Genomic DNA, 26,186 nt, shown 5'->3' with positions numbered 1-26,186 from the left:
TTAAACACACGGACTGAAAACCAAGTTTGACCGAGGCTCAGTATGGGAATGTCCTCGGTTTCGCCGATAATCCCGGCGTTAATGTTCACCTGACGATTACTAAAATGCCTCCTGACCGGAACACGAATGCCCTAATCCAGAGCCGCCGTCCCGCTGTGATCCAGACGTGAGCGACTACGCCGCCGCGTCCTTCTCCTCACAGCAGCACTCTGTCCCTCCTGCAGGTACAAGATGATCTCGGAGTTCACGTGGCCGAACCACGACCTGCCGTCCGACAGAGACGCGGTGAAGCGGCTGGTGCAGGGCTGCGGCTTCGACCACGACGTGGCCTTCGGCAAAACCAAGGTCTTCATCCGCACGCCGCGCACCCTCTTCAGCCTGGAGGAGCAGCGCGCCGACATGGTGCAACGGATCGTCCTCTTCCTCCAGAAGGTGAGGGACGCCGGGGGGGTTTTCTTGGTTTTCTAATTGATCGTCTTCATTTCCCTGATTGTGCCTTGAATTTAAACCGACGCGTCCGCCTCGTCTCTCTCTCCCCGTCGGAGGTTCCGCCCTCTTGTGGAGGGATGGGATGGGATGAGGTCAGATGTCGGATTTAGAATTTGCGATGTCGCAGGGTTTTGTGATGAAAACGGCACAGATTTGTCCTCAGACCCTCAAACGTACCTCAAGCCTTTTTTTAACCGTACGTCCACCAAACGTATTCATTTCTGCTTCTCGTAGCACGAACGGCTGAACTGTGCTGCTCAGCAGCTTCACGTCAGGCTGCGGGTCGGGTTCACAACCTCTTCAACTCTCAGCTCCATTTGCACTTAAACGTTACACACGTCTTGAATCTGAAGTAATTGACTGAATTATTGGATTGAATTGGATTTCTTTTAAAAGGTTTTTTCCCATTAAGAGAGTCACCTGACGGAGAGGGACGACCCGGGTGAGACATTTATCTGGACGTGGTCCTCAACGTGATTTGCCCTTTAATACGAACTAGTGCTGATTAATAGGTTGTTAATCTATAAGAAATAATAATAATAATTGTTTATGAACAACAATTATCCCCGCATTAGTTTTCTTCAATGTGGGGATTTTCCCCTTAATTCGGTTTGATATGATTTTGCATTGAAGAAGTTTGGAGTAAGTTAAAAACTTTGGAAAACATATTTTCCAATCGAAACATTTCATCAGAAAAAACGAATCAATGGAATAATTGAAAAGAACAATGATGAATAGCTTCTGCCCTGATATGAGGCTTATGACACTGGACGTTGTACTGAAACACAGTACATTTAATATCTATGTTGTTCCGTGACCAGTATGTTAGTTTTACCAATAACAGCTGGACGTGTTTTAAAATGACCTTCCGTGAATATTGATCGCCGCGCGTGTGTCTCTGTATTCAGAAGTTGGCAGGCGCGTCACGCGTCACCTTTGGGCCAGAGCGCCTGTATCTCGGTGTGATCGTGTTACAGTACAAGCGCTGACGTGTGTCGGATCGGCGCGCAGAGCAGATCCTCGAGTGGCGGGTTCGTGAACGAGGAGTGCTCCATGAGAAATCGCCTGGCGGGCGTCTCCGAATCATCATCATCATCATCACCATCACCATCATCATCATCATCTGTGCGTGTGAAGAAGACTCCCGTGATGGGGCACATTCCTCAACAGATACTCCTCCGAGCCCTCAGACATGAAAGATGTCAGATTGACTCCCGCAGCCGACCGATTGGTCGACCTCTGTATCGATCCGTGTGACCCCTCGCGGGCTCGTCCCCGGGGACGTGCCACACGGGCGTTCCCTTGGGAGAAGCCTTTCTTGTATGTCCCAGGACGAGCGGGCCTCACTGACGAAGGGGGAAAGGCCAAAGGAGCATCGGCTTCTGCACCAAAACAAACATCACCTCCCCGGGGGAGGAGTCCGTCCGAGCAGGCCGCTGTTGCGTTCTGTCATTATCTCGCCCTGTGTCAACGTTGAGGCCAGGCAACGTGGCCCGCGCCACTCGCCGCCGCAAACAAAGTCAAATAGCGGCGCGACAGCAGAATGGACTCCCGTATCCGTCGTTGCTGTTGCTCAAACAAACTGAGTCCGATCTGCGCACAATCCCCTTATCAGCCCCTGGCACACCACGCCGCCTTGTGCCAGTCTGGACCACCGGTGCCAGGACCGCCACCGGTGCCAGGACCGCTCCTCCCCTCGCCTCGTGGGTTTATCGTAACGCCGCTTAATTTGCCCCATGGAAAACTGAAAACACACAATCTGTAAATCTACACGCTATGTTCTCTTATTTTACCCCTTTTGATTTACCATAACCCCTCCTTCATCGAGGGGGGGGGGGCGGGGGGGTAGCTGGAGGAGAGAGAAGGGCGCGGGGGGGGCTGGCTCCTTCACAGCTCCATTAAATCCCGCCGCTCCCTCCGTCCTTCCATCGTCTCCTCATGTGCATCTGTTTCAGTCGGGGGCCGGGCCGCGTTCCCGCTGATCGCTCCACACCTTCCCTGTGTGTGCAACAATGCGGCAACGTTGAAGAATGAAAGAAGAAGAGGAATCACCCACTCCCACACAAGATATAAATTATACATAGGCCCCACCCCCCGCCTTCCTTCCGTCTATGTTTAAAAAAAAAAATGAATATTTCATAAATTCAAGCTCAGCCATCCTCATCGCAGTAACTGTCGCTGCTTGTCAGAGAGGCAACAATGATGGGAAGAGAGCACCCCCCCCCCCCCCCCCCCCCCCCCCCCCCCTTGTGTATTCTGAGCCGCTGCCTTAATTGCTTTCCAAAGCTTTACACAGTAGCAGTAGGTTTATCAGACGTGGCGAGTGTGATGTCTCGGGTAGAAAGGCTTTTACAGTGCGGCCGGGGGGGGGGGGGGGGGGGGGGGGTATTGTCTGGGCTGAATGTGTCTATGAAGGAAAGAGAGTCGCGGGGGTAACTCGTGTCTCGAGGCCATGAATTGTTCAGTGATAACTCAAATCGTGTGTTTTGGGAGAAAGGGGGGCAGTAATCTGCGAAGCAGCCGGATACGTAGCACAAAGACGTTCGCTCCTCCAACTCCGCTCGACCGACCACAGCTGATCCGTCTCCTCCTCCTTTCTTTTTTGTGGAAGAGTCTGAGTCTTTTCCTCTCCGCTCGCCTGCTCGTCGTAGGAACTGTCGAGGTTTCCCTCTATAATATTGTCGAAGTAAAGAGGCTCGAGACGACGATAAGACTGTTGACTTGAATTAGGTGTCGCTTATTGAATGATTAAAAAAAGGTTGAGGTCAATTTGCCAGCTCCATTTTGTATTCAGCTCCTACTTTTCCGAGGCATCGACTGACTGTGTGTTTTCTTTCTGCAGCCCAGAAGTGACCTACAGTAACACCAAACCTTTAGTGTATCCAAACTCTTAAAGGCCGTGACCAAAGGGACCGTCTCTATGGCAACGTGTGTTTGCATCACAGCCATATTTGACATGTGTTTTATTTTTCGTTTTTGTCTCCTCCAGATTCCTCACGGAAAATATTTTAATTTTAATAATACTTATATATGAGATATATAAGTATTATTAAAATAAACATATTTTATATATAATATTAAAATGATGGGTTTTGGATCCTGACAATGTTTTTTGAAAATCCTTGGTTTGAGTAAAAGAGTAGAAAAAAGATGGATTGGTCCAAAAAAAATAGATTGTCAAAACAAAAAGATGGAAGGTGCCATGTGAGGTTTTTGACCACCAGCATCATTATGAAGAAATATTTTAACGGAGGCTCCATGTTTTATTTGCATCACCAATGTACACGAGAACAACACGAGAGGCAACGACACAGCCAATGAAGAAGAAGATTGTTAAAAAGACATTTGATTGCTTTTGCACACTTTTTATTTTGGGGTTCGCAGATTCTTTTCATTTTTATGAGAAAGGAACTTGAGGTCAATTTGGTGGGAAACTGCAAATCTAAAAAATGTAATATATTTGAAAGAAGAATCCACAGGACACTGTTAATAACTGCTCCAGCTCTTGCCAGTTATTACTGTAGATATTTATGATTTTCTCAGTCATTTTGTAAAAGGGGAAACGCAATGACGCATATTCATGTTCACTAAATCACGTCATTGTTGCTCTGACAATAATCTAATCTGCAGATATTTAGATAATCGTACACGAACTGTGTAAGACCCATCTTTTTATTTAAATTTTGCATCATAGTCTTAGTGGATGGATCGTGATTCACTCCTCCGATAGGCTGATTGTAACTGTGCGTCCTTCAAACGTCTTCGACTGATGTGTGTTTATTTGAAGCGCACACACTCCGCTGACCGTCGGCAATATTCTTCCAATCCATTTGGTCCAGTCGCATCTAATTGACGGATGAGCCGTCCGGAGCGTAGTCGATCGAATCCTCGATACCGTCCCCTTCCAACCGCCGTGTTGTTCGAGATCCGCCCGGACACGTTTGTTTCACGCCATTAGAGAACGTTAACCCAGAGCTGGAAATCTGAAATGACACGATTACTGGGAGTCAAGAACGGAGGAATGGGGGGGGGGGGGGGGCGTTGATGTCACTGGTGGGTGCGTGCCGCTCGGCCGCCATTGTTTTATGATAATGACTGCTGTCCTCGGTGTCTCCCCGTGACGGGCCTGCGGTCGGAGCACGTTGTTGCAGCCTCGCTTGTTACCCCCACCCCCCTCCCACCCCCCTCCCCCCTCCCTCCCCCCCTCCCTCCGCCCGACCGCGCGCATCGAGCACGTCACTGGAAAGAACTAAAAGAACAGCTCGATATCCCCAGAGGACGCGGACACTCTGGGCCTTTCAGCCGCGTGTCGCAGTCAAGTGTGTCAGCGGTGCAGAGAGGCCCATCTGTCCTTCCATGTCAGATTTTGGTCGTGCTTGCCCCCCTCCCCCCCCCCCCCCACCACCACACACACCCCCGCCCCCCCCTCCAGGTGACGGAAAGGAAAAGGCTTGTTTGTGTGTTGTCCTTCTATTAGAGCTGCAGTCGCAATACTTTTAGATTAGAGACATTCAGCAGCGAGTAATTGGTCCTTTCTGCTCAACATCACTGAAAGCTTCCAGCTCAAATGTGATTTGTGAATGCACTTACCCCAGTATGCATTACAAACCAGCCCCCCCCCCCCCCCCCCCCCCCCCGCCGAATAAAAACCCCTGCAATCTGCCCCCCGCTTTGAAAACGATCCCCCAATCTGGCTGTGATGATCTCGTAAATCCCGGGGCCCCGTAGCGAGGTGAGGGCACAGTCTCTAAAAGGGATGATCAGATGGCTTTATTGGCCAGAGGAGGAAGGGGGCAGACTGTCAGGGGCCCCTTGTTATTGGCCTGATTTACCCCCCCCCCCCCGGGTGTCGTCTTCATCAGCCCGCCACCCTCATAGCAGCCGGTCCGCTCCGCCGCCTCGAGAAGCAAAATATTAAAAAATGTGTTTGTGCCCCCGTGTGTGTGTGTGTGTGTGTGTGTGTGTGTGTGTGTGCGCCCGTGTGTGTGTGTGTGCGTGTGTGTGTCCACCTGTCACGCGCCTTAACGAGGCTCCGAAGACAGTGGAGACAGTTAACGTCGGCTGTTATCGGAGTCGTTGAGCCTTTATGGTCTTTTTTTTATTTTTTCTGCGTCTCCAGTCATTTACAACGTAATTAGTGATTTGTAGCTCTAAATAAACACAGTTGTTGATCTGCCGCCGGGGCCCCGGCTCCATATGGATCATCAGGCAGGCGACGTCTTCACCGAACGCTCCCCACTGAAATCAGATCTGGCAAATTATTGCTTTGTGTCTCGGCGTGTCTTCATGAGAACACACCGAGTTATTTTTTCCGCAGACGCAGAAGAAATTAATTCCTAAACACGATCAGCGCAGAGTTTATCTGAATTGCGACGGGCAATTTTTAAAACCTGACACAATTACCGTATCGATAACGGAGGAAAAACAACCGTTTGATAACAGAAAGACAATTTACTGCCTGCGAAACTCCATGGAATACAAATGACTGAGAGAAAAGAAACAGAGAGAAGTGGGAATAGAGGGCGGGAAGATAACCGACAGTCTGGAGCCTGAACCATATGGATCTTTGGTGATAATAAGTTCCGAAAATATCGCCCGATATATGTATTTGAAAAAAAGAATGTGGCCAATGATTCCTAAGACGTCGTTATCAAACCCTTAGGACAAAGAAATGTAATTGAAGTTTGATATTTTACAATTTAACTATAAACTTATTATAAACAACTTTAAATAAAAAAACAACAAATACAACCAAATATATAGACGTTGAATTAAGAAAATAAACATACCTACCGAAAAAGACAAATCATTTCTCTATTTTTATTGTGTAGAATAATTTTTTTCATATCGACACTTAACGTCAATATCGCCTGATCGATAAGACCGTGGGACCTTAAATTTAATAGTATGTCCTCTCAAATTTATATGAATGTTTACCTGCTAAATTGAATTATCATTACGATTATTATATATTAACATGATCATCTTACTCTCACACGTTCACATTCCATCTTAGATTCATTACACTTGGACAGGTCCAATTCCTGCTCTTCAAACGCTCCATAATTGACTCACAAAGCTCTGAAAACGTCTGAATTCAAATAAAAAAACAGCTCTTAAAATGATCTGCAGTCGGACCAGAGTGTGGAACCGTTTCCTTCCTCCCACCACCGTCACCGTGAGCACGCGGGAGGGTCACGTCAGGGGTCAGAGGTCAGGGGTCAGGGGTCAGGGAGCGATGAATATGTAGTTTGCTCTCCTCTTTTCTCGCTCTCATCCATTATGTATAGGAGCTATGATCTGCCCTGACATGTCTATGTAAACCGATGAACGTTATATTTGTAATAACAGACATAAAAATGCCAAGAATCTCAGCTCTGAGGCACAGAAATCAGGTCAGGAGGTTGTTAGTCTGTAACCGTGACGACCCGGGGACAGATTCCTACTTTACCTACTTTCTTTTTTCTTTTTTTACTGTCTGACCGGGCTGTTCTCGGCTTACTGGAGAAAACGCACGATTGCATAATCACTGGGACTTTAAAGATTGTGATTTAAGCCGTCCTTTTTATTTCCGAGAACGGGGCCGTGCGACCTGGTCTGCCTGGGGATGAGACGGATGACTGACCTTCTCCCATTGATCTCGCTGTGTGTGTGATTCGTCTTCTTCACGCGCTCTTTGCAGTGATACTGTACGGAGAGATGAGTGGGTGCCTTGAGCTGCGTCCCTCAGCGGAGACGGGCTCAGTGCCACATTGCTTTAGTCGGTGCAACTTAAACACACGTGATATTTGCAGCTGATAGTCCGTTTGAAGGTCATGGCATTTAAATTTTTTTTTTTTGAAAAGACCTAAATTAACCCTCCACGTTCCACCGGAGCGCGACTTATCCGCTTCCCTGCCAATTACCACAGCGCCAGTCCCCACGATCAGGTGAGAGCCTCCTCCTCCTCCTCCTCATCGTCCTCCGCCTCCTCCTCCTCCTACTCCGCAGTTTCAATATGCAAATGAAGGGGAAATCCTCCTCGTTGCCGCCGGCTTAAATATTCATGAGCTCCGTGATTACCGCGCATTACGGCTGGATGGCAATCAGACCAGCAGTCTGGTCGCGCTACTGCCTTTAATTTGGTGGCACTGAATGCACCGTGCCACTGATTATTCAGCTTCTTCTCCTTTTACGTACAGTGTGAAATAGATGTGTAAATAATGGAGAGGTTGTGCGTCTCTGTGTGTGTGTGTGTGTGTGTGTGTACAGTAAGAAGGGGAGCATATGGTGGTGATTTGAGTGAGGGTGGATAAAGAGTTATGGATCCCTGGGGTCCCACTTACATCTATTATTCATGTTTCTGAGGGTCTGATAGCCATTCAACCTGTGTTTGGTTACAGGCGTGGGGGTGGGGGGGGGGCGGTGATAGTTGACATATAAATACTTAACAATTTCTAATTAATTTCTTTGTATAAGTGTGAATTGAAAAAGAAAGACAAGGCTCCGAGGCTCTGGGACATGGCTTCGGCAGCAGTATTGTGCTTTTTCATTCATGGCTACAGTCGCCGTGGTGATTTGGATCTTAATGCAGCGGGTGTCACCTCTTCACGGCCCGCAGTGCATAAAGCCTTAAAATAGCCTGGGGGAGTGATGGCTACTCTGCTAAATAAATCAGATCTAGATACAGCACTTCCCTAAATGTCCCTTAATCCCTCCTGCGTTCGAGCGGCTCCTCCTCCGCTCGAAGGGAAACTCCACCGATTTCTTTCGTCTCCTCGGATTCCAATCTGATCATCGTGTGGTCTGGTCCGGGCTCGAAATTATGCAATGTTGGGTTCATGTCTGTTACCGTTTCCATATTTAAATTTTTCTATAATCAATGACGATGCAGTGAGTGATGTCGTGGACACGCCTGGGTCACATTTCTTTTTAATAGAAACACTGTGTTTCTATTAAGTGCATTATGGGAAATGAAGGATCCTGTGATTTATTTATTTTGAGTCCTTGAACTCTATGGAAGTACAATACAAATTGCTCAACTTTTAAATGACATAAACACACTTCGCACAACTATACTGCTATACAGCTGGTGCTGCTTCTCTGCTAACACACTCCCTCCATGTTCTGGTGCGTCTCCAGGTGTGGAGGGGCACCTTGGCCAAAATGCGCTACCGGCGGATGCGGGCGGCCCTCGTCATCCTCCGGGCGTACCGCCGCTACAAGGTCAGGTCGTACATCCGCGAGGTCAACCGCCGCTTCAAGAACGTGCGCTCCATGAAGGACTACGGCCGCCACGTGAAGTGGCCGACGCCCCCCAAAGTCCTGCGCAAGTTCGAGGAGGCGCTGAGGAGCATCCACAACAGGTACCCGGCCGACATCACATTTTCCAGACAACAGTACTTTGTCATTAAATGTTTCTGATGGCGAATAAAGATTCAAGCTGCCAAGTGGCTCCTCCTTCAATCCTTTTTAATTGCCCAACCTTTGTTCCATGTGCTCGCAATTATGTCGCTCAAAACTCAGGATGAATCTTTTTTTCAAAGTAAAATATCCCGCGTGTTGTTTCACGTCCAGATGAGTCCATTTCGAAGCAACTCGCACACATTTCCTTTCGCCCCGGGGGGGGGGGGCTCAAGCTGGCCATTGATTTTCTCCTCCTCCATCAAAGACTCATCACTGCCTCTCATCCCGACGCCTGCCTGCTTGTTTGTTTGTTTGAAGCCGGGCGCAGTTGGAAAACAGCCTTCCCAGAAAATGATGTTGGCTGTCAGCATCTGTGAGTGAAAGGCCAATAAGAACTCTACACCTGGGGTCTGCTGGAGTCCCGCTGGACCCCCCCCCCCCCCCGGCCCGACTACCAAGACGCCTGCGAGATACTCTGAGTCGAGGAGGTCGTTGTTTTCTCTGACCCCGCCTCTTAGTTTCCTCTGTGTGTTTGGTGTGTTTACCTCCAGGTGGTGGGCGTGGACCCTGATCAAGGGCCTTTCCCCAGAGGAGGCCCTGCAGGTGAGGGCCAAGGTGGCCGGCCTGGAGGCCCTGAAGGGCCAGAGGAGTGACCTGGGCCTGCAGAGAGCCTGGGAAGGAAACTATCTGGTGAGCGTTACTCGTGTACCATCTACCTACAATCTGTATTAGCACTGAGTCACGTTTCAAAGGTGTCTTTTTCTTGTGGCCGACAGAAGCGCGACAGCCCCGACACGGCGGCGGCGTTCGCCCTCGTCTCCAGCGAGCTGCAGCGGAAAGACAAGTTCATGAGAGTCCTGTTCTCCTGCAACGTGCGCAAGGTACAAGTTCTCTTCAGCTGCCCCCCCCCCCCCTCCCGGTGTGCGTCCCCACCCTGCCGGAGGGTTACGTTGTGTCAAGGGGTGACTAATGGAGAGGAGCCTCTGTGTTTCCCCAGATCAACCGTTTCCACAAGGCGGAGGACCGGGCGGTGCTCATCACTGACCGCCACCTGTACAAGATGGATCCCCTGAAGCAGTACAAGGCCATGAAGAGCATCCCCCTGTACAACGTAGGACACTTCCTGTTATAGACAGCGTTCCTTTTTAACGGTCTTTCCTTTTATTTTTCTCTCGCGATGTTGAGATGGGTTTTTTTTTTCAATTTCATGGAAAATACGCTTTTCCTCGTCCATGCTTTGGTTACGCAGTTGTTCACACAGTTCCTCTGTGCCGTCGATCAAGTCGAGGCTTATAGTGGACCTATATACGTGCGGATGGTAAGACGATAAAGACAAAAAGTTGTCTATTTCCTCCGACGATGGAGTCTTGAACAGTAGCTACTGGGACGAACAGCCTAGAAAAGTCTTGTGGTAACTTGCAGTAAATAATAGAACATGTGTTTTTCCATTCAGCCATTTCATATAATTTACAGTGATGTGTACGGGCGGTCGCACCAGGAGCCATGATTTACTACATCCAGTGTTTTCAGGAAAGATAGAGATGCGTGCATATAATATAATATAATATAATATAATATAATATATCGTATATGACGGGATCTTCAAAATGCAAATCTATAAATGTTTCATGTGGCATAACAACAGTGCGAGTCACAGTCACAGGGTGGTTTATGCAGAATTGTTTGTCATTTGTATTGAATTACAGTTTTCACACTTGAGCAGCATGAAAAAATGAAAATCCATAGATCAAATTACAGCAGAGCAATAAGCCGCCGAGAGCGAAGGAGCCTCCCGTCTTTCCTCCGTCGACTCATTCAAAGTGCAGCCCAGAGTGTTGGCTCATATTCGTGTTTGAATAGGAAAGATGAATATGAGGTGAGTCGACAAACTTAGCTTCGTTGTTTGCAAAGACAATGGGCAGAATTCAGGCGAGGTAAGTTAAGGTTTAAGTTGTTGCAGGATGAATCAGATCACTAAATTATTGTTGCGTTTATTTTCCTCGTGAAAAAAACTCTTCACACCTCTGAAAATATGATCATTATTATTTGTAACCATCATTTACAGAAAGGGAAATTCGTCAGTTGTTAGATGTGAGGGAATTTCTCTCAAACAGAAGAGGTTGGGAACCGTCACTTTAGATTGAAACCATTTGCAAATGAATGAAATAATAGGGGAACAAATATGTGATGAGTTAAGATGAAAATACGAGATGGAAAATGAAGGTTCAGTCGAAAGTTGAGGAGGAAGAGAATTCAAAAGTTGTCAGTGCATCTCGTATTACATCTCTTATAACTAACTACTGTAGAATGTTCCCGTAAATAAATGCTTCTTCTCCATGTTTAGTTTAAAATCTGTTCGCAAAACACGACCGTGTGACCTGAGAGGCGGAGACAGGTGATGGATATTAATCCTGAAGCTCTGAGAGATGTACAGTATAGACGAGTCGAGCAGCAGTAATTGAAACTCTATTTCCAATTTACTTCTTCTGACCAGGTTTAATTACAATGGCTGCTTTATTATACTGAGACCATACATCAGAAAAATGAGAGTCCACTCCAACAGATTAAGATTCATGAATGGACCCGGGTTGATATTACTGAAGACTGAGTGCAGTAATAGATTATATTAACATCCTTCTCGTAGTAGACAGTAGTTTAAATATACGCATGTACGTTATTTACACAGGTTTCAGTAAAGTGGTTGTAAGTGTAAGAACATATCAGTTTAAATAGGTTTATGTAGGAAAGCGAGCGAAGTCCGTCACCTTTGTTTACAAAAAAAATATCATTTTGTTCTTATCCCGGAACAAATTATTAATAAGTCGAGCTTCCTGGTGCTGAAAGGATCAGTTGATTTATTGTTCCCGTCAGACGGCAGGAAATGTACTGTTAATGTTTGCAGATGCAGACGTAGATAATCAGTTCACCGCTAAAGTCAATTTACCAGAAAAAAAAGTGTTGTTTTCTTCTGGTGCCAGCCTCGGAAATGTGAGGATTTGCATATTAGCTTCTCTTTTACGTCATCACTGATTTACACAAGTGACTTGAACTCGTCTCCGAGGGCTCAGGTGGACATACTTTCACGATTATTACACTTTTATGACGTTTTGTAGACTCTATAATTATGAAATTAGGATTCGCTGAAGCCCCTACTTGAAACTCCTTATTGGGAAAAATCCATCACATGGGGTTGACATTAGTTGTACGGTACATGGAGCTGATCATATACATAAACAACGGGGGTGAAATGTGAAGCGGTTGCCCAGGTGACGGTGGTATCTCTGATTTCCCATCAGCCCTGTTATCGCGCGGCAACATGTCAATATGCAAAAGAAAAAAAATCCCATTCATCTCCACAATTGGCTGCTTTTTAATTCATAGTCATGCTGCGATAGGTCTGGTGAGGCTGCTGCACACGAGGCTGTTTCCATGGCAATCGTGCGCGCGTGTGCGTTGACTGCATGCCACTTGTTTCCTTCCACAGCCGCCGTCCACATCTGTTGCATTCGAGGTTCACGTCCTTTTTGTTTTGCTGTCTTCAGTCTTCTCGCACGAAATGTTTCAATTTCTTGAGGCCTGTTGTTTTGTTGTCCAATGTCATCGTGACTTGTTCAAACAGTTTGTCCTCCTGTACCTGTGAAGGAAATGGTTGGACATTTCTTTTTTTGGAAAAGTTTGCTCTCTCTCGCTAAAAGGAAAAAGCTCAATCTGGACCACTCTCGCAAGACTGCATGGTGTCTTGTCGTCACTGCGAGCAAAGTGCTGCACGTGGTATTAAAATGTGTTCTGCTGTGACGCGGTCGTATGTTTTTCATGCGACCTTGGAGGCGGGGCTAGAGACGAGACGGGTAGAGACATTCACAGGTATTTTGTTACCTGCCTTCTCGAGAATTAATTAGAACAAATCGGCCAACAATCAGCGTCAACGAGTCCCACGAATAGACCGAAGCCAACGATGAACTGATCTACTGATACGCATTTGCCGTCTGTTCCTCCGAGCCATTTCCCGTCTGATTTCATTGTAACGACGAAATCTCTAGTTCGTTGTAAACAGAGACCTGTACAAATATAATACAACAACATAAAGTAGAAGAGAGTCAAGCGTAGACAATTAAAACAAAATCACTGGAGTAATCACTGGTGGTTATTGGGAGGTTATTACAAATCCCATGAGGAATGACTCCATCTCTCTTTCCCCCCGGCCTGTCTCTCATACTCACTGGTTCATGATGAAGTAGATAAAGAAGAAGAACATAAATATTTCAATTTTGTTTCCTTTTCTATAAAAGTCAAACACCCGTAGACTTTAATATGTTGTTGGGAATTATTCGACACCGAGGGAAATGCGGTGCGAGAAGTCGCCTTGTCGCTTATATACTCGGTAAAAAGATCCAAATATAATAATATAAATGTTTTGTACAACATTGTGACTGTATGACTGACCATTACCGCGCCGACCCGCTGGATTCATAACACCAGGCCAGTTTACGCAGTAGATGTCAAGCTGCAGGGGACAGTGAATTGGTCAAGGTGAAGAAGTGCAGAGAGGAAGGAGGAGGAGGAGGAGGAGGAGGAGGAGGAGGAGCTGGAGACGGATGGAGATGTGGGCTGTAGAGAGGCGTGACGCGGGGCCATCGATCGGAGAAGGTCACGCGCAGGGGAGAGCAGTTAGCTCGTTGTTGATTAGCACCGAGAGGCTCACACCATCGAATCCTCTTAACTGCCGGCGCTGCTGCAGGGCGGCAAACGGGGGGGGGGCCGGCCCCGCTGATAGATGGCTGGTGCTTTAGTGAGGAGCCACAGGATTTATACGCCAATTAATGCCTGCGCCGCAAAAAAAGTGAGATCATCACACCGCCTCCTCTCGTTAAATAAAGCAAGTGACTCATCTCACTGCTTTTCACCATCTTTTCCGTCACCTTCTATTTCCCATCTATTCATTCTATTCCCCCCCCCCTCACTATCTTACTGTTGTCTCTCCCCTCTCTTCTCTTCTGTCTCTTCGCTCTCTCTGCTGCCGCTTCTCTCCTCCCGTGGTTGTCATGCCAACTTCCCAGGAGACAGTGTTGTCATGGATACCGAGCGGCAGGGCGGATCAGCTGATGTCTGGTGTCGTTCAGGCATGTGCACAAACCGGCCTCCTCTTTTCTTCCCATTTTTTTTCTGTTGTTTTTTTTCCCAAGCGAGGCTTATTTATGATCCCTGCGGCTCTGGTTCTCCTCACGTTCTTCCTCTTCTTCTTCATTCAACCGTTGATCCCTTCGCTTCAGTATTTTTTCCCCCCTCATCTCAACCAACCAACGACATGTTACCTGCGTGCACTCAAAAGAACGATGTACATGCGCAGCCTTGTCATGTTGGTCTTGACCAAGTGGTTGCGAGATACAAAGCACTGAAACAAAACAACAAAAGAGTGAAATACTGCCTTCTGAAATTATTTCTCAAGTTATGCAAATCTACGACAGATCAGAATGAAAATGTGATGAAGCCTGAGTTGTCATTGTGTTGATAAATTCATACATCTCGGGAGCAACTTGCAGGAGGGAGGGGCGACTATTTATTTATCATGTCTGTTGCACCAGTCCCCTCACAGCCTCATCACAGGAGCTGATTATATGATATTAATTTGATCACCGAGCCTCCAGCGTGCCCCCCCCCAAACACACACACACACACACACACACACATACACACACACACACACCCCCCCCCACCCCCCTCTATCCCTACAGGACTGTTGGGATGTGTTATATAATCAATAAGTTGCTCCCATAAGAATAAACTGGGAGAGCCTGCTGCTCAAATCATGTCCTCATGACAACCACAGAGAAATAATCAAAATGTTGGTTGGTTGGTGAGTTGGTTGGTGAGTTTGTTGGTTGGTTGGTCGGGTGGTTGGTTGGTTGGTTATTGAGTTGGTTGGTTGGTTATTGAGTTGGTCGGTTGGTGAGTTTGTTGGTTGGTTGGTCGGGTGGTTGGTTGGTTGGTTATTGAGTTGGTTGGTTGGTTATTGAGTTGGTCGGTTGGTGAGTTAGTTGGTTGGTTGGTTAGTTGGTGAGTTTATTTGTCGGTTGGTTTGTTGTCAGCAGGATTTCACAAAAACTACTGAACAGATTTCCACAAAAGTTGGTGCAAGGTATTGGTATTCAGGATTTTATCTATGACACTGTTATCTATAAGGGTGTGAGATTTGGTTCGGCTTGATTGAATTTAATGACCGATGGCGGAGTTATGAGCTCTACTGAGGGACACAAGTTGATGACATGTCTGTTGATCATATATAGGGTTTCGTGATTTCCATTTTCATTTAATCTGCCTTTTTTATTACATAGAATAATTGTTCTTCTTCTATGAAATGTCATCAAACAGTGAAAAAGTGGCCAAGTAGTGATCTTCATATTTCTTGTTTTGTCTGAGCAACAGTCCAAAACACACGGAGAAACGATCGGTGACTGTCACGATGCTCGTGATTCATCAGGGTTGCAACGTGCCTCGCACTTGATGTTGTGTGGACTGAACACAGATTGCAGCCATGATTAAAAGGTCGCCGCCCGTCAGAGGCCTTCGGTTCACACACACAAACCATCGCACCGTTTATCCCCCTCACACTGGATGACTATCTCGGCCAAGTTGCCGTAATGAAATGTATCATCATTTCCTGTGTGTGAGGGTCGGACAGAGGAACAGATGGCCGGGTAGATGAATGCCTCTAATGGATTTCATACTCGGGTTTAAACTGATTGGGCGACTTAAGACCCCCCCCCCCACACACACACACACACACACACAAATAAAAAATGAGACGAGGAAACAAATCACAACGTATCATTACCCGACTCATTAAAACACAGACTCTCGCTCCAATCAGTTAGGCCTTTAATAAAAATGTAAATGAACCGGTTCCATGCAATTAACTGCGGCTGGATTGCGAGACGGAGGCGTGTTGCTCAAGGGGTTTTGAATTCGTGGCGATTACGTGACGTGTCGCCGGCGGCGGCGGCGGCGGCGGCAACCCGTCTCCGCCCGTCCCGTCTCAGCTGATGGGGAATTTGCCTCAGCGTTGCAGCGCGGCGGAAGGGGATATGAACGCCCCCGGGGCGGTTTCCTCGACACGCACCGCCACGAGTTCGGCCTGGAAAAAGACAAATAAAGGCAGACAGAGAAAAAACAAGGGTAGGGAGATTGTAGAGGAGGAAAAGGAGACGGGGAGTTGATGAGACGTGACCCTCCTGAGATGTGTTTACCTGAAGCTATTGTTTGCTTCCTGTTGAGTCGGCAGTGACGACCGGTACGTGGGCTCCTATTAGGAAACGTTTGGATCGGTCCTCTGGGAGGCTGATCAATGAATCCTGACCTGGAGATATATCTCATGATTCTGACGGATGTTTATTCATCCATTCATTCAATCAGTTGCTTTTCACAACAGCCCACAAGACAAAATTATTATTGTTCCCGAAAATAAAATGTTATTTGTTTAACCCGAAATTGGATTCAAAACCAGTGAAAGCATCTAAAAGACAAAGGACTCGCTCAAAGCAGCTGATCGATAATGGATGACGTGAAGCCCAGTAGGACAAAATGATTTAAATTGACGAGTTCAACTCATTTGTCCTGTTTCAGCTGAGCCTCTTATTGTTCGAGGTTTTAATTCTCATTGTTGAACCAAGCGATCTGCTGAATGTGGTAAATTCCTCTAGAGAAAGTCATTAACTGTCGTACGTACAGTAGACACGATTGAGAGGGTACGCCGCACAATGAAATTCTTAAGAATATAAAGAATTGATAAAGGAATAAAAGGTCTCTCAGGTCTTTTCCCTTTGCTTCATTCGGATGTTAAAGAGACGATGAGTGTGTGTGTGTGTGTGTGTGTGTGTGTGTGTGTGTGTGTGTGTGTGTGTGTGTGTGTGTGTGTGTGTGTGTGTGTGTGTGTGTGTGTGTGTGTGTGTGTGTGTGTGTGTGTGTGTGTGTGTGTGTGTGTGTGTGTGTACACTGAGGTTGTGTTTATCTACAATACAGATGGTTATGTGATACGTTTCTCAACAGACCTCTCTGCCTTTGCACATGTTTGTGTTTCTCTGTTGGTTCTTCGTACATGTTTATCCGTGTTAAACCGAACGTGCCCTCCCTCTCCCTCCCTCCCTCCCTCCCTCCCTCCCTCTCTCGTCTCAGGTGACGGGGATGAGCGTGTCCCCCGGGAAGGACCAGCTGGTCGTGTTCCACACCAAGGACAGCAGGGACCTGGTGGTGTGCCTGCAGGGCATGGTCCCCGCCAACGAGAACCGCATCGGGGAGCTGGTGGGCGCCCTGCTCAGCCACTCCAAGAGGTGAGCGCTGGGCGACAACACGTGGCGGCAGAAGCTGAACGACCTTCACCCGCTGTTTGACGGCTGTAGTCAGTTGACAGGGATGACCTGCGGGCGACCCCGCGGCGAAGGTCGCAGCCTCCTCCTCCTCCTCCTCTTTCTAGTTGATAATCAGTTTCCCACTGGTTGAGAGTTTACCTGAGGGCACGTGGGATCAATGCAGAGCCTCATTGCAGGTCTGAGTTGTGTGGCCGAGGTTATTTTCTGCGGCTGTGATTTCCACACGACCCCTGAACGCCTCACACGTACGGTACGGGGCTATCGGAAGATGCCAATTAGAAGACAATGTCCGTACGAAGATTCACCTTGGTTGAAACCAAAAGATCTGATCTACCTGCAGGTGGTTTACGAGATGCAGTCTAAAGTGTCGACAGACTGAAAACGACACTGTGGCAGGTCGAATGGTTTTGGCCCGGCTGTGTGGTATTGACCGGATGTGACCTCTGGCAGTGGAGCGTTGTGGGGACACAGTCCCGTCCGTCCTCACTCGAACCCCAGTGTTCACTTCCTCCGCGCTCGCAGCTGTCGGCGTGCAGGACAGGACACTGTGGCGGCTCTAACTTTGTATATCCGATATGTAAACGTCGCGCTGAAATGAAAAGTCCCTGAGTCCCGCGGTTGCAAACCTCTCATTTCGCCACGAGCAACGAAAATCCTCTGACACTTTAAGACATGGAAGAATACGCACAGATTGCAAGATGTCAAAGGAATCAAAAGATTCTCTCTCTCCCGTTTCGCTCTGTTGAACACAGAAGCTTGTAGAATCTGTGTGTGTGTGTGTGTGTGTGTGTGTGTGTGTGTGTGTGTGTGTGTGTGTGTGTGTGTGTGTGTGTCGGCCTGAGAGAGAGAGAGGGCCCCCCGCTGGGCCTCGCGTAACGACCCCTCGCAACGCCGACTCATCCATCACCGCCAAACTGGCGGCGCTACGGAGACAAAGGGGCACACACGTGCAAAATGGGAAAATATGCGTGTTTTCTGTTTGCCTGCGTTTCGTGCTGCGTCTGCACGAGGTTGAAAAATCCCTGAGAGGAAAGTGGGCGTGTTTTCCGAGCGACCGGCACCGTACGATCTTCTGCACGCGGCGTCCCGCTAACCGCGGCTCCCTGTAGATGTGTCTTTAACCTTTATCTCTCCTTCAACATGCTGCACGGTGCACAATATGCACACTAGTGGGCCGGGGAGAGGGGAGGGAGGGGGGTGGGAGGGGGGGGGCAGCTTACAGCAGCGACAAAGCCTCACTTTATCCTCCTCAAAGTGACAGCGAGGCCGGAGCGGAGCGCCGCCGCCACCGGGAATAAAACTCATCTCGTCGTGTCCGTGTCTGGACGTGTGTTGAATTTCCATTTGTTGAATTGACGAGTTTCCACAATCAGCCTGTTATTAATCTGTTGGAGGTATGTACATATATATATATATATGTATACATATTTTCTTTTTGTCACGTTCTTATGATGAAGTGTCGAGCAGCAGGAACTTGTCAACACCACACCACCGAGTGGCCTCACACCAAAGACACTCAGAGATTTGAGTAACGCACCCACGAGGAGATAACCCTCTTATCAGCCGTGACGCACCACTCGTCTGGAGAAATTCAGAAATACTTCTCTTTGCATGAAAGGAGGCGGGGGGGATTAGATTCCCATGCCCTCAGCCTCCCTCCTCCCTCCCTTTCCTCTTCCATCCTGTTTCAACCTCTTTCTCTCTCTTTCTTTTTTTTCTGCATGTTATTTTTGACCATATCTCTTTTGTACTGATCTCAGTCTTTCCTGAACCCCTGTGCTGCCGCCCCCTCCCTCCCTACTTCTTCATCTCTCTGTCTCTCTCTGTCTCTCTCAGTCTTTCCATCTTCCTCCCCTGGCTCCTCCGCTTCATTCTGGACAAGAGGCAATGAAATATTTAAGGCTGTGCCTCTGCTGGGGCCTATATTTAGATGAGCCGCCCCCTTCCTCTCTGTCTCGTGCTCGCGTGCATTGATATGCACTGCAGCACACACACACACACACACACACACACACACACACACACACTCACCCACCCACCAGGATGGCACAGCAGACACCCTGCATCTGTCTCACACAAACCCTCTCTGCACTGAGAGATCCGGACGAGCCCTCCCTGTGTCGTCCTCCTTCGCCTGTTGATCGCCATTGAATTCTTGGAAATTCTTAGAAATATTTTCCTTTATTTGTCACAGGTTTTCCTTCAGAAACACTTATTATTCCTAATTTAACCAGATTTGCTCCATGTCTCCCTGTTTTCTGATTGTACAGTCGATGCAAGCTCGACACTTCATCCATGAAGGATAATCTTCAATTCCACTTCACTCACTCCGTCAGTAAAACAGAGATGCTTATGATTTCATTCTGTGATTATGTTTAATTTCCAAGTTGCCATTTAAACAACTGCTGATAATCGAATGTCAGTGAACACTTTCTCTCATAGATAGTTCACAAGTTGTTCTGCTCCTCTCTTTCCTGCCAGGCTTTTAATGTGAAAGGTTCACAGGAAGTGTTGTTGTTGACAAGTAGCTCAGAGACAATCAAAATGAAAACTTTGATTCTGTTCAAATAGACTCGTGGAAAAAGAGAACTGGGTTTGATAGAGTACACTCTCTCCTGACTTTTGTATCTGAACACGTTTTACTTTCTTGTCTATTTCTCACTCAGGCTCGTGGTTCATCTCTCCGTCGCTGCTGCATCACACTGTGCTTCACACTTTCCCCACTGACATGTAAAAATATCCCACTGGTGAATTATTCATCCTCAGTTCTCAGAGTGAAAGAGTTGTGTACTCCCATCAAATGCAACATAACATCATGGGTATACTTAAATATTCTTACAGTAAAGAAAAGCATAAAGTGTTGACATATCAAACCCCCCCCCCCGGTTCACGTAATCTCCTCCGTCTTCCTGTCGCTGTGTTGTGTAATCAGCTGGAAATTGGTTTCTCAGAAAAAGCAGCGTGGATCGTTTCTGTAGCAACGGGTTTGGTTTCTGGCTGCACATCGCTGGCGGTGACTAATGAAAAACCCCTGTGCGGTGGATTGATGGCGTGTGTGTGTGTGTGCGTGTGCGTGTGTGTGCGTGTGCGTGTGTGCGTGTGTGTGTGTGCGTGTGCGTGTGTGTGTGTGCGTGCATGCGTGTGACGGTGAGTCGATGACAGGAGGTTATTAACCCCTGGCTGCCGTCCGCTGTGCGTTTGTGGTGCATCGAGTGGATTGATGGTTTTCAAACGATCGGTCGATGGACTGAAAGTTTACTGTCAACAGTTTGTCCCCGGTGCCGTTTTACATTTTTCATTGGAAGTACCAATATAATACAGTATCTGACTCCCGGTACAGATAGAGAATTTTTTTAAAGATTTAAATATATCAGAAAGAGCTGTACAGAAACTCGACAGCCCAAAATAAAACGGTCTAACATTGGCGGAGTTTTGATTTAAATCAGGAAGACTTTCTCAAAAAATGACTTCTTTTTTTAAAAACGTGAAGAATCTGAGCAGGTTCCATTTTAACTACTTGTTATTAAAATCATTTTAAGGAGCGGTACTCAGCCAAAGTTTTGATAAACAACATCATCATTTAAGGCAAACATTTGCAGATCACAATTTTTGAAAATAAGTAGACTTTCTGTATTTCTTTTTTTTATAGTGTAAATTACATATCTTTGGATTTTGCAGATGATTCAAATCACACTGAAATCCGCTAGACCCAGAGTTTTTATTTGGATCCGGAACAAATAGCACACGCTCAGAGATATCAGTCCCCTAATTCTGCCTGGTTCTTTTTTCTTTTTTTGGTTTCATCAAAATCCATTCAATATTCCCGTGGAAATCCGTGAAAATGTCCCCTCCCCCCAAAAAAATCTTATTATAAAGAAAGTGATAAAAAAAATCCTCGACCCGCCCCCTTTTCTTCTGGGTCCCTGCCAAAATGAATAAATTATTTCTCGGCCTGTGAGCCATCCTTCCACCAGGTTTCATGGAAATCTGTTCCATTGTTTTTGCATAATCCTGTTGACAAACAAACAGACAGACAGGCAGACAGAGAGACAGGCAGACAGACAGACAGACAGACAGACAGGCAGGCAGACGGGTGGAACAAACAAATATCGATCACCAAAGGAAATCTTTTCATCGGAAATTACAAATCTGTGTTCGTCAGAGCCTTGGTGGGTTTATTGTGGAGGTCGAGGCTCTTCCCTGGTTCTCCTCCCTCCGCCACTGTAAACCTTCCACATCCATCCCACCGGCGGAGGTTTCGTGGATTTAAGACCCTCACAACTGTCTTCGAGCTCGGTTGCGTCCATTCACGCTTTCTTACTCTCCTCTGACCTCCGCCGCCGCCCCTTTGTCCTCCTCCGTCCATCCTGCACTGTCAGCAGCCCTTCATTGACCCGTCCCGTTCTGTTGTATGTATGCCCCTTGCTCCTCCTCCTGGAAGCTGTTAGAGAGCGTCCTGAGCAAAACTGAGGACGTAAAAGTTGTATTCAGAGGAGTCTAGCTGGAGAAAGATGAAGGAAGAACGGGCGAACGCTCGCAGGTTGTGTTAAATAGCAAAACCGATCCTGCAGCCGAACTCGCGTGAGTAACGCGACGCGGAAGTTCGCTTTGCGTTCGGTGTGAACACAGCACTAGACCCTAATAAGATATATTTAACTATATTATTCATTCTCTAACGTTATTCCGTGTCGTGGTGATTCGTGTCATGGCCGACACACAGGCTCTGGGGCTGATCAGCAAATCTCTACAGGATGGGAATAGAACATTTTGTTTTCAGGGGAATTTGTAGGAAATGGACTAAAACACTGCCGAGGTCCTTTAATTAAATCAAAGTCGTCCTTTTTTTCTGAAGCATCCGATCTGTTGCTGCTGCTGAGAGTTTTGTTTGCAGAGCCTGATGAATATCTAAGAATAAAAAACAGTAAACGTGTCAAAGAGCATTTTCGGTGACAAACATTTCTAACGGTGAGATAAAAAGGAGGGTGAAGAGGGAAGTGATGAGAGAAACAGAGGGATGGAGAGAGAGAGAGAAAGCCACGCTGCCTTTGTCTTCCTCACAAGGTCACCCTCTCTCCCTTTCTGCTGAATCAAATGTTCCAGACTGATAGAAGTGAGCTTCCTTCTTCTCCTCCGTCCCTCCATCCCTCCATCTCTGTTTCCTCCGTCTCCATCCATCAGCCGCCTCACTGCCACCCCGCCCCCTCCCCCACTTGTTTTTCCACTTCACATTCCTCTTCTCCTCATCCTCCTCCCTCTCTCTCTCTCTCTTCCTCCCTCCTTTGGGGGGCGCTGCGGATGCAGTTCCCATGGCAACCACTGGATCCATGTTATGTCTGATACGTACGCCGTCCATTAATAACTCCTGCTGGCTGGAGATAATAACGCCGCATTTCATCCCAGACAGAGGAATGGAGACAGAGGCCACATGTTAGCGAAACAAGAGTATAGAAGAGTGAAAACATGAGAGGAATTTTTAAGATGTGAAAATAGAACAGGAACAAAAAGGAGGGATGAGATGTGTCAGAGTAGAAAGAGCGGTTGTTTTCTATTTGAGCTTTGCTCTACAGACAAGCTGAGTTGATTATCAAACCTTTACGTGTTTTTCTTACTTCAGGCGTCTTATATTGAAATCAAGATATCCATAATTTTTCAAAATGGTATTTGCATCATGCACATCCCAAAATATTTTCATGCGCAGATGCAAGATTGGTCCCGAGGCCAAAAAGAAACGCCTCCACACTTTAATTGAGACTGTTCCTGTTTTAAACTAATATTTTGGACCATTTTTATTTACACAAATTGTTTTAACACAGTTTCTTGTGTTTAGACAATATTTCAAATTGAAGAAATTTGGCTTCAAATGTTGCTTGGTATCAAAAACCAGGCATTGTGTTTGCTATAGTTTAGGAGAGAGTCCTTTTCTTTGTGCCGTCCTCCGTTGAGTCACCAAAAAATGGGATAATAAATCTATCTGCATAGTCGGCGTATAACTTCTGATTTGCGAAATCTAATTGCATATGAGTTCATAAAATTCTCCCGCACGCGTGAAAGTTATAGACTTATAGACGCACACTCACTCACACGGTCATTGTTATGTCGGCCAGTGTGGAGTCCTGCTCCCTGCAGCCTGGGGGGAATGGGGGGAGGGGGGGGGGGGGGGGGGGGGGGGGGGGGGGGGCAGTGTGTGTGTGTGTGTGTGTGTGTGTGTGTGTGTGTGTGTGTGTGTGTGTGTGTGTGTGTGTGTGTGTGTGTGTGTGTGTGCGTTGAGCGTGACCTACTTTCCCTCTGCAGCCCCTGAATGTTCCTCCAACCACAAACACACTTCATCGAGCCGGTCTCCAAGGCGTTGACCTCAGTAATGATACATCATCATGACATGATTTCATTTTGAAACACTGGCACGAGTTTAAATAATAGTTGACTGGAGTATCGAGCATCACATTTTTTTGGGTGAATTGATGCCCAAACGAATAATGACTCGGCTGTTTCCATCATCAACTATTTCAATCAGTTTTATTTGATGATTAATTGTCAAACTCTTTATGAGAAGCAGTTTTGATTGAAGACGTCACCATGGGCTCAAAGAAATCCTGATTTACAAGTTTCTCTAGTTTAATTTTTAAGAAATTAATAGATTTTTTTTTTTTAATGCTGAGAAAGGAATCAATAATAATAGAAATGAAAAGCATCATAGGGGCAATGCAAAAACCTGCATGTGTATCAGGCCATACTGACTATTTTATACTGTATTAAATATAGTAAATATGAATTAATTTAATTAATTGATTCTCTCAGATGAACAATGATGCACGTGCATAACTTATGTCACCTTTTTTAAATTTCCAGATTAACCTCTGTACTGAGTTTATATATATATATATATATATATATGTATATTCATATATCATGGTCGAAATGGTAAAGGACATATAAACTGTACATGCACACATATAGATGTGAATCTGTTGCTGCGGGGCTAAATTTAATCTGCCACTTGGCCACTCACCAGTTGAGTAGCTGCCTCTGTATTCCCACAGGAGCCTCACTCTCATACCGGAGTGTATATATATATATATATATATATTATATATACTATATACAGTATATATATTTATATATGCACTTACTGTACTCCAGCACCTTTCTGTCACTGCGGGTGGAAGCATCAGTTAAGTGCTGTACAGTTAAGGGAGCAGGAGCCTTGATAATTTATTGACTCCATCTCTTCATTGACCTCTACATTTGCCCCATAATCCCCCCGTCCCCCCGTCCCCCCGTCCCCCCGTCCCCCCCGTCCCCAAACACACATGATCCGCCCAGCAACAGCCCCACACCATCTCCGCCACACTGTCAGGCCAATTATGATCGGCGTCACACCTCTCTCTCTCTCTCTCTCTCTCTCTCTCTCTCTCTCTCTCTCTCTCTCTCTCTCTCTCTCTCTCCTCCCTCCTCTGACTCCTTCACCTCCTCCCCCTTTTCCTTCGTTCAGCTCCGGCCCTCTCCTCCTCTCCTCATTCCCCACCTGCCATTAATCTTCCCACCTAACGTCTTTTCATCAACACGTTTTAATTTTCCGCCCCTCCTTCTTTCGCCTCCCGGTCCCTTCCCCTCTCTTCACTTTAATCTCCTTCACATCACTCCTTCATCACACCTCCATCCTCTTTGTTGTTCCACCTCACGCCGCCGGGAGCTTTTCCTTTTCATCCATTCATTTCTGCTCCTTCTTGATGTAACATCCAGCCCCCGAGTAAATCAACTTTCCTGACCCGAGGCTGCTCGTACAAAGACATGCTTTTATACAAATGGCTTTGATCTAGGAAATATTAAAACATCTATGTCGGTTCAGAAACGATTACGTTTGACTTTAAAGGCACAGTTTACGTTAAGTCTCTTTAAACCTCAAGTCTCATTTGAAAATGTTTATTATGTGACATGATTCATTCATGTCTTACTCCATAAATTACACTAATCTGTCGACTTCCTGACTGAAATCCTCTGCAATTTCTTCACTGTGTGTTTTGGGCATAGCTACAAAATAGAAACTTAATTAATTAATTTATTTCACAGTCTGAGGCAGGCAAGGTGATTAATAGTTAAAAAATTAATCTTTCAACAACCACTCACCTGGAGAAAGTGTGTATATACATTTGACAGCAGTGTAGCAAAAACAGGGGATATGTAACACGTATGTATATATGTATGTATACAGTATAGTAGAGTAACAGTAAGAGTACAGTAGAGTTTTTTAAGACTGCATACTTTTTAAAAATGTCCACAATGACTAAAGTTTACAGACGACACTTTATTTCATTCACTTATTTTATAGCTTCTATGTTGTAAATTTATTATTTTTTACTGGTCTTTAATTTCACTGTTTTATTTACTTTTATTGACTTTTTCTTCTATTTTTTGTATTATTATTTTTTTTATTATTTATCTTTTTGTTTTTTTATTTACTTTTTACTTTTGTCAGCATTTGTAAAAAAAAAAATATATATATATATATTGCGGGCGTTTTTTCCGCTCATCAGTCAATTGAACTGCACTCACCTGTATGAAACGTTGTTTTATTGATTGATTGATTGATTGATTGAACTGTTCATACTGTAGCTCTGTAGCTGTGACACTCCTGGGTTGTTGAGGGTAAAGAGCTTCAGCGGCCTTAATTTCCATCAAGCCGTTTTGACTCGATCTAAGAGTCTAAAAACTCCTCGACCTTCCCGCCACTGAATTGTCCATGAGGATTGACGAGCCTTTGGTTGACACATCGATCGGCCTTTAATGAACAGAATTGGAGGCGCGGACGCCGGGGAAGTGAGCGCTCTGCCCTCCGTAATGAGCGAACTAATCGAGGCTCGCCTCGTCTCTCTGTCTTTTGTCTCGCCGCGTCCCAGATCATTGATTTATCCCCTAATGTGGTTTTAAAGCCAACTCCATTCAGACCTGAGT

The 26,186-nt window shown here is 46.3% G+C and overlaps 1 protein-coding gene across 1 annotated transcript in view; it reads left to right on the top strand.

The window, feature by feature from the left end:
* myo1d (myosin 1D) overlaps positions 1-26,186 on the top strand; it is a 69,733-nt gene that overhangs the window by 35,335 nt on the left and 8,212 nt on the right. The window contains exons 16-21 of the mRNA XM_035612349.2: positions 225-432; positions 8,611-8,834; positions 9,426-9,564; positions 9,651-9,755; positions 9,872-9,985; positions 17,044-17,198. Coding sequence (XP_035468242.1) covers positions 225-432; positions 8,611-8,834; positions 9,426-9,564; positions 9,651-9,755; positions 9,872-9,985; positions 17,044-17,198 — 945 coding nt within the window. The remainder of the gene's footprint in view (positions 1-224; positions 433-8,610; positions 8,835-9,425; positions 9,565-9,650; positions 9,756-9,871; positions 9,986-17,043; positions 17,199-26,186) is intronic.

This window comes from Scophthalmus maximus, chromosome 16 (genome assembly GCF_022379125.1).
Source record: "Scophthalmus maximus strain ysfricsl-2021 chromosome 16, ASM2237912v1, whole genome shotgun sequence".
Lineage (NCBI taxonomy): Eukaryota > Metazoa > Chordata > Actinopteri > Pleuronectiformes > Scophthalmidae > Scophthalmus > Scophthalmus maximus.
The sequence above is the reverse complement of the archived record's forward strand: the minus strand, read 5'-3'. Positions and strand labels throughout refer to the sequence as shown.